Raw genomic sequence first — 14,564 nt, forward strand, 5'->3', positions numbered from 1 at the left:
TGCTATGTGTTTGTACACAAAATGGATCAACATCAATGAAATATGAAAAACGAGCAAATGTTTTATGCTTTGGATGCCTGTCATTTATTTCACTTATATGCAGACTGTAGCCAGCTCTGTTTTGACAGATGGTCTCCATAAATCATAGTAGTCAAATAAATGGCCACCTAGGGGCCAAACCTCTAGTGATGAACCTCTCCGATCTGGAATAAGCCTATCAAATGAGACACCTAGACTAGCTCATTACTGGGCTTGGAGTCCTTGAAACCTTACTGGACCGGAGGCTCTTCCATGGTTTATGCTTCAGTAAGAGAGCTTTTGAGATCCCAGGAGTTACTGCTATGTCACGAGGAAAATTCAAAGCTGAACTTTACTTGTCAGTTATCAAGCAGTGCTGGTCTGGTCACTAATGACCTATTTGACCTTGAGCAACTCTGGCCCCATTTTCTCATGGTGCAGAATGAGGGAAATGGGTTTAATGATTTCTGGGCTCACTTCCAGGTCCAAATATTCTAGGACTCTTAAAAGCCAGATTGTGCCAACTCTTATGACTTAGAAGTAAGGATCTCTGGCAAAGGCTGAAGATTGGATTTCTGGACCCTTAACCACACTGCTTCTTCTCTTGGCACTTAGAATTCCGGGGACTTATTTATGCCCTGCTGTTTTCAGCTAAAATCTAGAGACATGTCAGGGAAAAAAAAACAGCTTATCTCATGGTGGAACAGGAATCAGCCTACAAAAGCTAAGTTTATTTACAACTTCACATCTTTCTTCATCCTGGTATGCAAGTTATATAAATATTCTTGGAAAAGAGACTAAACAAAAGAAGTTTATATTTACAAGCAGCCATAGCCTATCGTCTTTTTTTTTTTTTTCCTACCAGGATTAATAATGTGTAGAATAATTAAAATGAAGTTAGTGGTTGGCAAGAAAAAAATACACAAAATTATCAGGCTTTTTTATAGTCTTTTCTCCCCTCTCTTTTGTAAAATGATTAAAAATTAAGCTTTGACTCCATTTTTTGATTAGGATTTTCAGGAACGATGATGCTACATACATGACCTTGAGAAAAAGCATTTAATTTGGAACTCAGTTTTTTCATCTGTAAAATGGAGGTAGTGATGGACTAGACAGCCTTCAAGGAACCTTTTAGTTGTGAGGATCTAGGAGTCTATATTTCTTTCTTTACCAATATACAAGAAGATTAAAATATCCCCCTAGAAAAAGTGTGAGAAGCAGTTGTCTAAATATTCATATACAGTGCCTGAAAAGGCACAACTAAATAAACATACTGTTGGCACACATACCCATCTCTCTATCATGATTTCAACTGAGCATCAGAATTCCTCCTTTCAAAGCTCACTTAAAAATTTTTTATTTGAAAGCAATTGGGGTTAAGTGACTTGCCCAGGGTCACTCAGTTAGTACATGTCTGAGACTACAGTTGAGCTCAAGTCCACCTAACTTCAGGGCCAGAACTCTATCCACTTTGCCACCTAGCTGCCCCAAAACTCACTTAAATTGAAGTGTGTCCATGTCAGAGTCACAAAGAATAGTGCAGAGCCAATCCATTCTAGGGGCACCATCTAACTATGAATCAAGTGGTATTGTTTATTGATTTAGACTCATGAAGACCTGGAATCAAATCCTGCCTCAGTTATGGAGTAGCTGTCTCTGACCCTAAACATGTCACTTAATTTCTCTCAGTCTCATCTGCAAAACAGGAATAATAATAGCATCTATTCCCCAGGGCTATATTGAGGATCAAAGAGATGATATATACCAAGTGTTTAGCAAACCTTAAAGTGCAACATAAATGTTAGCTATTATTAATGATAGAGATATGGATTGATGTCCATATCATCAACACATTTGAAGTTATGTTTCTTGCTTATACTTTAAACAAACAGTTGCCTTTTGTGATAACCTTAGATTAGGAAAATTAGTTTTCACTGACCAGTTTAGCCATCACACAATTGCAGTGAATAATTGACTAAAACCTTCTATGCTTAAATGAGTTTGAGGTCATGCATTTTTTTAAAAAGCTATTTTCATTCATTTCTTCCTAGACCCAATAATGAGTAAAGAATATGCTATCCTTGCTCAAATTGATTAAAGGTTTATTTGTTGTTGTTTTTTTAGACAAATATATCTTCCCCTAACAATACCACTATGAGCCATGAATCCCAAAAGAGATTTAAAAGAAAAAGTAAAAGGACCTATATGTATAAAAATATTTGTAGCAGTTCTCTACAGGGCAAAAAAATGGAAATAGAGGGGATGTCCATCAATTGGGGAATGGCTGAATAAATTGTGGTATGTGATTATGATGGAATATTATTATCCTCTAGGAAATGATGAGTAGGATACTCTCAGAAAAAATCTAAAAAGTCCTCCATGAACTTAAGCAAAGTGAAATGTACTGTGTACAAAGTAATAGCAATGTTATGGGATGATCAGCTGGAAATGACTTTGCCATTCTCAGAAATACAATGATCCACAACTACTCGGAAGTTGATGAAAAAATGATGAAAAATCCTGTCCATATCCAGAGAAGGAACTGATTGTATATGAAAACAAATTGAAGCATTCTCTCTCCTTCTCCCTCTACTTTATTTTTCTTGAGAGTATTTTTTGGGGGCAGGGAAAAGACCTCTGTTTTCTGTCATAACATGACTTTTATGGAAATGGTTTGCATAACTTTCAGATGTGCTTTTTTAATAGGGACTGAAGGTGATAATAAGGGAGAGAATCTGGAACTCAAAAGTTTTAAAAATTATTTTAAATGTAGCTAAAGAAAAGTACTAAATAAAATTTTAAAAAAGAAAACTAAGGGCCTGAAAGACTAGAAATTAAAAAAAAAACAAAAAACCCTCAAAACCACAAATATATCTTCTAAAGGAAGTTCTGATTTGGCTATTCACATGCCATCTTTAGTTCTATATTTTTCTCAATGGAAAGACTCCAGGATTTGCTTGCTGACTGGGCTGGAAGGCAGAATATTCCTGTAGGTTTGTGCCAGTGGATCCTAGCCACCATCCCTGACAACCATGCTTAGTAATCTGTTACAGGCAACCTTGAATGGCACAAAGGTGACATGATTCAGTAGATGATATTTAGTCACTTTGGACTGAATCTGTAAATGTAATGCTATTTAGGGGAAAAAATATAAATATAAATTTTCTTCTTAGAAAGTAGTTTCTTATTTAATTTTTGATTTCATTAAGAAGCAAATACCATTGTACTGCTCATGTTTTTTTTGTTTTTTTTTTTTTTTAAAATAGAGCTGTTTCTGAATAATAACTTTAATTTCATCACTGAAGTTAAGGGAAAATAAAATTGGTAGAGTGTATTCTGAGGACAGGCAGTTAAAGTATATGGAAGACAACAGCATCATGTTCCTCTCTTTACCCAGGAATTCTTCTTTACAGCATAAATTGTAATCATTCTACAATGTCACCAAACAAGTTCACTGTGCCTAATATTTTTGCTATAATGTTACCCCAAACTATAACAGTGTACTTCTAAAGCCATATAAAAGCAGAATGAAATAAGGACGCAAAGGGAGAATAAGTACCAAACTGTAGAATCCCCTGAATGTTAAGCTAATGAGTCTGAACTTGATAAACAATAGGGAGTGCCAATAAAAAGACAGGAGAAATTGGGGAAGGATGGGGGAGAACAGTTACAGCTAGGAATTGAGTTAAGTGCTTTAAAAATATTATCCCATTTAATCTTTTTTTTTTTAATTTTTTATCCCATTTAATCTTAACAATTGTGTGAGATAGGCATTGTTATTATCCCCATTTTATAGTGAAAGAAAGTGAAGTAAACAGAGGTTAAGTGATTTGCTCTAGATCATACAGCTAGTAAATGTTTGAAGTCAAATGCGAATTCAGAATCTTCTAATTCCAAGCCCAGTGTTCTATCTGCTACTAAGAACAAATCACTGGAAAAGAAAGCTAAATTTGTTGCCATCAATGTGAAGGATGGATTAGAGAGGAGAACGAGAATGACATTAGTTGGGATATTATTGTGGCAGTGTATACAAGGGTGGTAGTAAAGGATGAAGGGCAATGAGCATAGAGAAAAGGGAATAAAGGAGAGGAAGCTTCCTTCAAAGGATTTGCTAAGTGACTGCATATGAGAGGTTAGGCAGAAGGAAGGCTCAACGACCCCTAAGGTGGTGATGCAGAAGCCTGAGGCCATGGCAAAACTACTGCCAAAAACATTGAAGTTCTGTCAATACAACACCCAGGGATCTGGGATGTCATTAGCCCTGGACTGCTCTTCACCAACCCAAACTAATAGTTAAATCCTGGGGAGTATTCTGAAGCGCAGAGGATTGAAGTGGTCCTATAGTTCGTTAGCATCAGAAAAGAGTGATTTGAACTCAGGGCTTTCTGATGACAAGAACTCTTTTTATATGGCATGCTACATGGTCTCAATTAGCAGAGGATCTTTGCACATAGTGAGCAATTAAAATGTTTATTAAATTTTTAATCTGAAACTCAGACTGGATTAAGTCCAACGTAGGACATCTAAGTGGAGATGTCCTGCAGTCAACTGGAGAGACAGGTCTGAAGCTCTGGAGAGAGGTCAAGGATGGACAGGAAGAGGTAGAAGTCATGTTTGTAGATGCAGGAGCTAAAAGTCAGGGAAGAATATACTGAAAAGGCCCACGCCTGACCAATGGTGAACACCTAGAGATAGCAAGCTGGTACAAGTGATAGAATGCTGGATGGAAGGCAGGGAGACCCATGTTCAAATCCAGCTGCAGACTAGCTAAGTGGTACTCAGCAAGTCACTTAACCATTCTCTGCCTCAGTTTCCTATACTATGAAATGGGGATCACAACAACAACTGCCTTCCAGGGTTTCTGTGAAGATACGTGAGATGATATTTGTAAAGTGTTAGTGCCTGGCACATAGTAGGTGCTGACTAACACTAATTTCCTTTACCTTCCTGAAGAAGCCAAGAAGAGGGCAGAAGACAGCAAAGGAAAAGCACAGTAAGAGAGATCAAAGAAGAACCGGAAGAAAAGATGATCCTTTTTTTGGATGTCTGGTCAACATGCCAAAAGCCAGAGAGGTGAAAAAGCTTAAGGTTCCAAAATTGACCACTAGAATTAGCAATTAAAGAGTCTGTTGGTAACAAATGATGATGAATGTTGTGAAACTATAAAGACTAGGCTTTGCTTCAAAGAAGAGAAAAGAGGCAGAGGCAAGGGGATCTGTGAATGTAGAGCATTAGATAAAATAAAGGTTATTTGGTTTTTGTTTTGTTTTGGAGAGGGGGAAGAATTGGAATTTATCATGGCTAAAGGAATCCTGTTATCAAGACATTAATTATCTTTCAAGATGGCAGCAACCTCAGTACTCAACAGTACTCTCTGTCCCTGTGATTAGAATCCTGAGCAAAGAACTCCTCCTAAAGCTTCCAGTTTTCTCCTGGCTGTACTCCTTTGGATGGAAGTCCATCACGCATCCATACCACTCTCCTCTCCCTACTTTTCAATTTTCTTTTGGGCATTACCTTTCCTCATTAGACTCAAACTTCTTTAAGGGCAAAGTTTCTCTCTCCCTTTTTTTTCCTTATTTGTATATCCCTAATACTTAGAACAGTTCTTGGCACATGGTAGGCATTTAATAAATGTTTATTAGCTAATTATTAATCAGTTTTGTTGAATCTCCTTTTCCTTTTTTTTTAAAAAAAAAAAACACTGTTATTTATAATGGTTCTCTGGACTGGGGCAAAATATAGGTGATTTTTTTTTTTTTAAAGAAAAAAGTTTGTTAGTGAGAACAATTTCATTTAAGTAATTGGAAGTTAGATTTAAGAGATGGAAAAGAGAGTATGAGACAAGAGCATGAACTAATTGGGTGGCAAGACCCCTGACTTCTTTTGGCCTCAGTTTCCCCAACTGTAAAATGCTGCAAAGAGAGATTGCATGAAATAACCTAAGTTTCCCTTCTATTTCTACAATTCTATGATTCCTATTCTTTAGACTGTTTGATATAAAAGGTAACTATGATTATCTAGGTGCAAAGATTTTTAGCTATATTTTAAATATTGTTTTTGTTAACAAACTTTCAGCTACAAAAAGTTGATACCTTTTCCCATTTTTTTTTTTTTTTTAATAAACCAACTAGCTAGTATGTTGCTTTGGAAAGCACAAAGGTTACAAAACTAACAAAAATTAAAATTCCTCTCTGTTACCCATCCAGAGAAAAGCGATTTCTATAAATTAGCAACCCATAGGATATTTTCTGTAAAATGTTGGGGAGTAGATTAGACAAACTCTTAAGGCATTTTTCAACTCTCAAATTAAAATAACTGATGGAAAGGGCAGGCTATCAGAGTACTTCTTTATCTTTTAGCCTCATGGTTTTCAACATAAGAAGGGGTAGTGGTCATCTACTCCAGGCCTCTGCCTAAAAAGAATGCAGCACAAAATTATTTTAAATTAATGGCTTTATATCTGGGTGCCTAATTAAGTATTAAATGCCTTTGGGAAATAATTTCCTGCAAAATGGCAGTACATAATACAATAGAAAGAGTATTGTATTAAATTCCCATTCCAGCTCTGCCATTAACCACCCTTGGGACTATTTAACTTCTCTGGGCCTCAGTTTCCTTACCTGTAAAATGAGGGAATTAGACTAAATGATCTCTCTGAGATCCTTTCTAGTTCCAAAACATATAATCTATGATTCATTACCTTCTGTGGATGGTGAGGCACTGGCTCATGTCTGGGGCTAAAGTAGTCTAGATTAGGAAGGAAGGAAACAAGCATCTGTTAGGTGCCTACTATGTGCTGCACATGCTATGCTAACCAATATTATCTCAATTGTTCCTCGTAACAACTCTGGGAGATTTGTGCTATTATGAGTTTCCATTTTACAGTTTAAAAAACTGAAGCAGATAGAGATTAAATGACTTACTCTGGTTACAAAGCTAGTAAGAGAGGCTGCATTTAAATTCAGGTCTTCCTGACTCTAGGCCTGGTCTTCTAACAATCTGCCACCAGTTGCCTCTTAGATACAGTTGGGGAAGGGGACTGGAAGACTCAGTCCATTCAAAAACTAACTGATACTATTAGGCTTCACTCCTGGACTGACCACAGATTCTAGCATTGTGTTAGATATCCTAGGGACATATACAGGAATTGTTCCATAAATATCTATTGGTCGATTGATCAATCACAGACCAAATGGAAATCCAGGGAACAGGATACAAATTGTTGGATCATTTCCCAGAAGCTCAGCTTCCTGGAGCTTTTTCTTAATAGAATATGACTGTGAGTTTGTTGAGAGCCAACTGGATATACCCCAAAACAAAGGCAGTTTGAGGACAGGACTAAAGTGAAATTTGGATAAGGAATTTATTTCTAGAACTTCCATATATTCAATTCATCAAGAGTACTACCTGTCTTGGTTAAGTATGTCATGAGTAGCAGTTGCCAAAAAGGTGTTTCTCTGATCTAAATAACTTCCCCTTATCATAAGGTCTATTTTCATTTTTTCTTTGAGGAAGGCACTTCAGTATCTCTCCTCAAACCCATTCTTAGATTCTCTGGCTTCATTCAAGATTCAAGCCATGTGCCACTGCTTATGGGAAATATCTCCGAATTTCCTTGGGTGCTTATGCTTGTTCTGTCCTTCTCAAATAATCAAATATGTACTTAGCTACTTACATGTTGCAACTCTCCCAGAAGAGTATAAATTCTTTGAGAACAGGGCCTATTTTTTTTGTTTAAATTTTGTATATCCAGTGTCTAGGAATAGTGCCTTACACAAAGTAAGTATTTAATAAACGTTGGTTGGACTGAATACCAAGTCTTTGCATCTAGTCATCTGATCCTGTCCAAAAGCACTAACCAAGAAATATTCTTCAAACCAAAATAACAAAAACAAATAACAACAATAATCCCAACAAATAGCAGGAAAAAGATTTTTAAAAAGCTTGAAAATCCATACAATCCCATTGTGCAGTGAGCAAATTCCAGTTAAAGAATCCAGTACCTTCGATCAGGTCTTCTATTGCTTTTCTCACTCCTCTGTCAAAGGCTCGAGCATCAGCTGGGCTTTGGAAAGTAAGCCCAAACTTTCTATTATCAACTTTCCAATGATGAAATGTTGGGTTTGCTTTCGTGTAGACCAAGTCTTTTCTTACGTAGCATTCCAATACCACCTAAAAGATTAAATACATGGGAATAGTTACAAATGATACTGTTGTAATGAGGTCCAGAAGCTTAGTTAAGAAGAGATGGCATTGAGGTCTCCCAACTTTAAACTACAAAACTCCTACAACCTCAAAAACAGTAACAGTATCAAAGCCAACTTTGTTCCTTGCTTCTTCTCTAGGTGCTATCTTGTTTCTTCTCATTGGCTATCAAATTTTTCAAATGAATACTCTTTAACACACAATTTCAATTTTCTTACCACCCATTTAACTCTGTAATCTGGCTTTCCTCCCTGCCTTTCTACTGAAATCAGTCTCTTAAAATCACCAAGCAACATAAATTTAATAAGCATTTATTCTGTATCAGGCACCCTGTCACTCAAAGGCTTTTCTTTATCTTTTTGGTTCACATGGTAGAGTGTTTAGGCTTGGAATTAAGAAAACATGGTACTTGGAATTCAATCCCTGACCTTACCATCTGTATGGCCAAGTCACAACCTCTCAGAGCCTCAGTTTCTCCATCTATAAAATGAAAATAATTCGAGTAATACCTACTTCATAAGCTATTAAGAAACTCATGTGAGATTAAGTATGTAAAGCTCTTTTGCAAACTTTCAACTATTACACAAATACCAGCATTATTATCATTGATCTTTTGACTGTATTTATAAGTGCTGACTTAAATTTCTCTCCTCTCTTGGTTATTGAAATACTGGATTCTTCTGGTCCTGCTGGGTTCTCTATATGTTCCTACTCAATTTCCTTCATAAATTCTTATCTTTTTCATATTTTCTAAATTATTGTTCCATTCATCTAGTCTCAAGGTTTTAGTTATCATCTCTCCAGTAATGATCCCACCCCAACCTTTAAAACTTGTTCTTTCTTCAGATCTGACTACCTATTGATTGGGTACTGTGGTCAAATTCCAAATATTTAAAAATGGATTTAACTTGTTTGCAGTCTCTGCCTTTTTTACACTATTCTTTTTTTTTTTTTTCCTATTACCCAGGTTCAAACTTGGGAGCTCTCCTTTATTCCCCTATATCCAGGTATTCACCAGGGTCTATCAACCTTTTCTTTGAAATACCTTTTATAACCAGCCCTTCCTTTCCATTCTCATTGACAATTTCTAGTTCAGACCCTTGTTACTTTTTTGCTGAAGTAAACAGCTTTCTAAATGATATTCCTGACTCTAGTAGCCATCCCTTCTTCCTATCTATGACAGACTCATCTTCCTTGAATATGACTATATCTTGTCATTCCTTCTCTTGTTCTAAAAATGGTACAATAGATAAAAGAACTAAGCTTTTTGTAGTCTTTTACTAGCCATGTAACTAGGGCAAATCATTGAACCTCTCTGAAACTATTTACTCATCTAAAACAGGGGTAATTATCCAATTACTGTCAAGATCAATAAAGTCATGAATGAGAAATGTTTTGAAAGCTAAAAAATTATGATAATGAATCAAGATGGATACAAAATCCCACAAATACATCAAGCTCACTCCTTATTCTGGGCCAGCTGATGATAATATGCTCTCCTCTTCAAATCCTATCCAATTTTCAAGGTTCAGTTCAAGACCATTTCCCCTTAATGAAACCCTTTCCTAACTAGTCTAGTCTTCACTGATTTTCATTTCCTTAAGAACTAAATAGGATTACAAATTTGAGGCTGGAAGAGCCTTCATATCACCTTGTCCAAACTATTTGTTTTATTGACAAAGAAATGGAGATCTAGAAAGATTAAGTGGATTGACTAATATCATACAGGTAGTAAGAAAAGAGATGAAATTTTTAACCTGGGTCTTCTGATGCCAAATCTGACATGTTCTCCATGATACCTCTAGCTGTTTCTATATTTTGGCTATACCACACAACTATCTTACTTAAAAGCTATCACATCTTATTCTATAATTATTTCATGTATATTTTGTGTCCCTTTTGTATCCCTAAGTAGGTGAGCTCTTGGAAGATGGGCCATTTCTAAATCTTAATTTATATTCTACTATTTAGCATGATGCTTAGAACATGGGATATGCTAATTAAATATGTGCTAATTGAACAAATGATAATATTTTAAAGTTGTTTGAATAAAGTACTATTTTAAGTAGGTAAAAGAAAATTTCTATTTTGTTGTTTAATCTCAAAATATTCTTTCTTTCAAAATGATATTCTTTTATTTGATATTCTGAACACCATGAAGATTTTGCTCAATTGCTAATCTCAATGCTACATTGATCATAATCACAAAAACTAAATAATTAATTTAGATGAACTGGGAGAAGAGGTAAAATTTGGTCTGAATTTAATGTAAAGAATAAGCTATCAAAAATTTTAAAATAAGTAGAGCCATGCTATTTTATGAGACTTCAGGAGTGGAAGGGGTCCATAAAATGGATAATTGCAAAGAAGATAATAGGCAATATGTCAAATAGAAGTCCTCATTAAATGTTTTTGGGGTTTTTTTGGTGCTAATTTTAGTGCATAAAAAAACCAGCATAATCAATCACAAATTAGGGCTGAAAGAAAATTTTCAAAGAAATTAATTCAGCCTCCTTAGTTTGTATAAGGTCATGCAACTAGTGGCAGTGATTGAGTTGAGATTCCCGGGATCTGAGTTAATCTTGTGTACTAATTCTCTATTCTATACATTATATATAATCAAAACAGCTTATTGCCATAACTTATTAATAAACAAATTCTAAGATTGATTTTTTTTTCTTGGAGAGGGTGATTTTCATCATTTTTACCAAATCAGATAAGTGTAAAACACTCTGAAAACTTTAAAGTACTATATACATGCTATTTTTATTATTATCACTGATGATATAAAAAAATGCCTTTCACTAATACAGTTCAACAACTCCTCTATAATTCATAGTCTTAAGACTATGTTTCACTGAGATACTGAGAGGTCTGGACTTACCCTTTTTATAGAGCTAATATGTGTATCAAAGGCAAGGCTTTTTCCTAATTCCAAGACTAGCCCTCTCTCTGTTGGTTAATGTTTACTATTTTTTTAATTGCCTAATAAAGCTTTTTAAAAATCTCAAATCAGCAAATATTTTTCTTGAGTGCCTACTATTTGCAAAGAGATTTGCTTGGTCTGGAATAGTGAGTGCAAAGGGAAACAACATTAGTCCGGACCAGCCTGTCTCTGAATGATAAATAAATTTAGAATTAGAGAAGTCCAAATCAGGGATTTTACTGTCACAAATGTTTGCAATTTTAAAATTTGCAAAAGCTTTTAAATGAAGTCTTTTAAAAAACAAACTAACTTGACAAAAATGCTTCATTTTCTCCATAATTTCAGTGATTCTCTGGCTAAAATTTTCCATGCTTAGATTCAACCCAAAAGTCAATTCTCCTAGGAAAATTTAAGCCAAAATTGGTCATCTGAATAAAGTGAACAGAAAGAAAAAAAAGATTCATCACAACAAGCAACAATTTTTCCTTTGAAGAAAAAAAAAATCATCTTAAGAAACTGAGACTAATATAATGATAATAACTACAATAATAACAATGATTAAGAAAACCTGGTTATTATGCTTATTATGTGCTAATGGGTCCCCAAATTTGTTCATGTTCTGTTCCTTGTTAGCATTTCCTTTCTTCTTCTGTCTATCCATTCTTTAAAGTTTAAATCAATAACCACCTCCCTCAGTCCCCATCAGTTTTTCTTAGTATCTCACAAAATTTGCACCAAACTTAAGCAGGTGCCATGCATTCTTCTGCATTAAAAATTATCTGTCACAGAGCCTTGCACTTAGTAGGTGCTGCTCAGCAAGTATCTCGACTGAAGCTCTTGTCCCCATCCCTTCAGGCTCCAGAAAAGCAGCCATGGAAACTTTCCCAGAATGAACAATAGAACTCTATGCATAAGTTTATTGGGTGAATGGGAAAGAAATATCTTTTGTACAATTAACTCTAAAAAATCCCAACAGTTTAAATAAAAAAACTAAGTGATTAACTATCAAGTTAATGTAAAATGGCAGCCAGTGTCAGATTTTTATTGAGTACTTTTGTTGTACTGCTTTAGCACATATACACAACACTTTTTTTAGTTAAATTAATTTATATGAGAAACTGAAGTTTTAAAATAAGTTTTAAAAATTTGGAGGTAAACAATTTCTTTACTAATTATCCCTCTTAACTAATTCCTTTAAATCTCCCCAAATAGCTTTCCATTTACAAAAATTCAATTTATGCATAATGACTGTTTCAGTAATAGAACCATTACTTGAAGTAAAGGATACTGGCACTCAATGCTTATTAATAAAAGCTTTAGAACTGTCAAAGTATAATTTTTTTGACTTTAGCTACAATTGTCTCTCTCCTAACTGCTTTAAAAAAAAAAAAAGGAAAAATGACTGCAAAGGAACATTCAGGTGGCAAATTTAACATAAACAATGATCAAGAATACAAATGTTAATATTTTCAGAATAATGTTAACCTGCTCATATTATGTATACTTATTATATATATTACATATACTTCCTTAGCATTAATTGAGAATATGTTGAATATTTTGAATCTCTTCTGGCTTCTAAAGTAAATTTCCAGTACATAATATGGGCAACAAACATGAAGAGTGTTAAAGCTGCCTAGGAGAACTTCATAGCTTTTTCATAAACATTATTGCTAATTTAAAGTAGATTTTAGCATTCAATATATTTTAGTTTCTATAACACCAAAGTACCTTCTTCAAAAAATCATGGGAGGAAGCAGATGCCAATAGAAGGTTGATTTGGCTAATTTTCCTGTTACTGCTTTTTTCCCTCCAAAACATGTTTTATTCATTAATTTTGTGCAATAAAAGCTACACTGTCTTTTAGGTAAACATCTATTTGGAAGGAACAGTATGCCAGGAGACAACCTGCCCCCACATTTTAACTCTACCAATCCAACTCAGGAATAGTTCACTCTGAATAATGCATTAGCTTTCAAAGCTCTCATTGCTACTGGGCCATACAATGTGACTGACTTCGGTCAGTGCTGGAAGGTCTGATCCATGAATGGATGGTTTTCGTAATTCCACTAAGATGGCAGAAGTTAAATCTGGTGGGGGTTGGGGAGAACAACCTAGACATTTCAAAACTTGGCATTGATTGAGAAAAGCAGTTCAGTTATAAATAAAGCTACTTTTTGGGCTTAGGCAAAGGTTCTTAGCCTGGGATGTGTGAACTTATTTTGAGATAATCGCATTTAAATATAATTGGTTTTCTTTGTAATCCTAAGAATTTTATTTTATGCATTCACAAACATTCTGAGAAAAGATACATCGGTTTTTTACCAGACTTCCCATGAAAAAAGTAAAGTACCCTCAGATGAAGGTATGGGGATGAAGAAGCCTTTATTTGAAAGAAAGGTCTTATTATGTAATCTGGCTTGGCTGCAGAGTCTACCTTCTGAAACTTTTCTCCCAAGAATTGGGAATTAAAAAAAAAAATAAACATGAATGGGAAGAAGGGGATTGGAGAGAAAAGTTTTTTTTTTTTTTTAAAATTTATCTTTAAGGAAAAAAAAAAACTATCAGTGACTTAATCCACAAGTCTCATATATGTACTTACCAGTTTGTCTTTCTGCCGTTCCCCATGGATGAGAAAACCACTTCTTCCATTCCCTTCTGGGTGCATGACCTTGCAGACACCAACTCGACTGATCCCACCTCCTTCTTGAGGTAACCATCCCCCACTGGAGTCATCTCGGGTCATAACCACAGCTTTGACACGAACAATATAGCTGTCACTAAAATGACAACAACAAAAACAACTTGGTAAGAGAAATTATTTGTCAGTTTTGCCTCCTCTCTGTTCCATATGAGAAACTCTTTCAGTGGGTCAACCAACCAACATCCCAAACAAGACTTAAGCATGAAAGTTGGGGCTCATAAAATCAAAGCTAAGTATTATCTTCTATGGAAAGGTAATCTGGCATAAGGTAGACAGTATGGAAGAAACAGGGATCCAAAGCTTGTCTCTGACACTTACTAGTTGAAATCATAGTCAAGTGATCTGATTTCTCAGCTCCAGTCTTAGTTATAAAATAGGTATAATACCTGTAGCAACATCCTCTTAGGATGATGATAAGGATCAAATGACATGATTTATAAAAAGCACTTTCTAAACCTTAAAATATTTAAATGACAGCTATAACAGCTGAAATCCAGGATACTTTTCCTTTTTTAAGCCTGGATAAAAATTCCATAATTATATTGCTTTTAATAACAATGGATGCTAACATAGCTTTCAAAGATATAGAAAGAGAAATTAAATATGCATTTTATCACTGGATTCTCAGAACAATCTTGCAAAATTGTTATTACAGGTATTATCATTCCCATTTTAGAGAGGGTCAGAAAGGTTAGGGGCAAGCAGCTA

The 14,564-nt window shown here is 35.0% G+C and overlaps 1 protein-coding gene across 2 annotated transcripts in view; it reads right to left on the reverse strand.

Moving 5' to 3' along the window:
- Positions 1-14,564, reverse strand: part of SPRED2 (sprouty related EVH1 domain containing 2) — a 165,475-nt gene that overhangs the window by 26,452 nt on the left and 124,459 nt on the right. For both annotated transcript variants that reach the window (XM_051975399.1, XM_051975400.1), the window contains exons 2-3: positions 13,755-13,932; positions 8,025-8,193 (exon numbers count right to left, since the gene is read on the reverse strand). In XM_051975399.1, the coding sequence (XP_051831359.1) occupies positions 8,025-8,193; positions 13,755-13,932 (347 nt within the window). The remainder of the gene's footprint in view (positions 1-8,024; positions 8,194-13,754; positions 13,933-14,564) is intronic.

Source organism: Antechinus flavipes, chromosome 2, assembly GCF_016432865.1.
Source record: "Antechinus flavipes isolate AdamAnt ecotype Samford, QLD, Australia chromosome 2, AdamAnt_v2, whole genome shotgun sequence".
NCBI classification, from domain to species: Eukaryota; Metazoa; Chordata; class Mammalia; order Dasyuromorphia; family Dasyuridae; genus Antechinus; species Antechinus flavipes.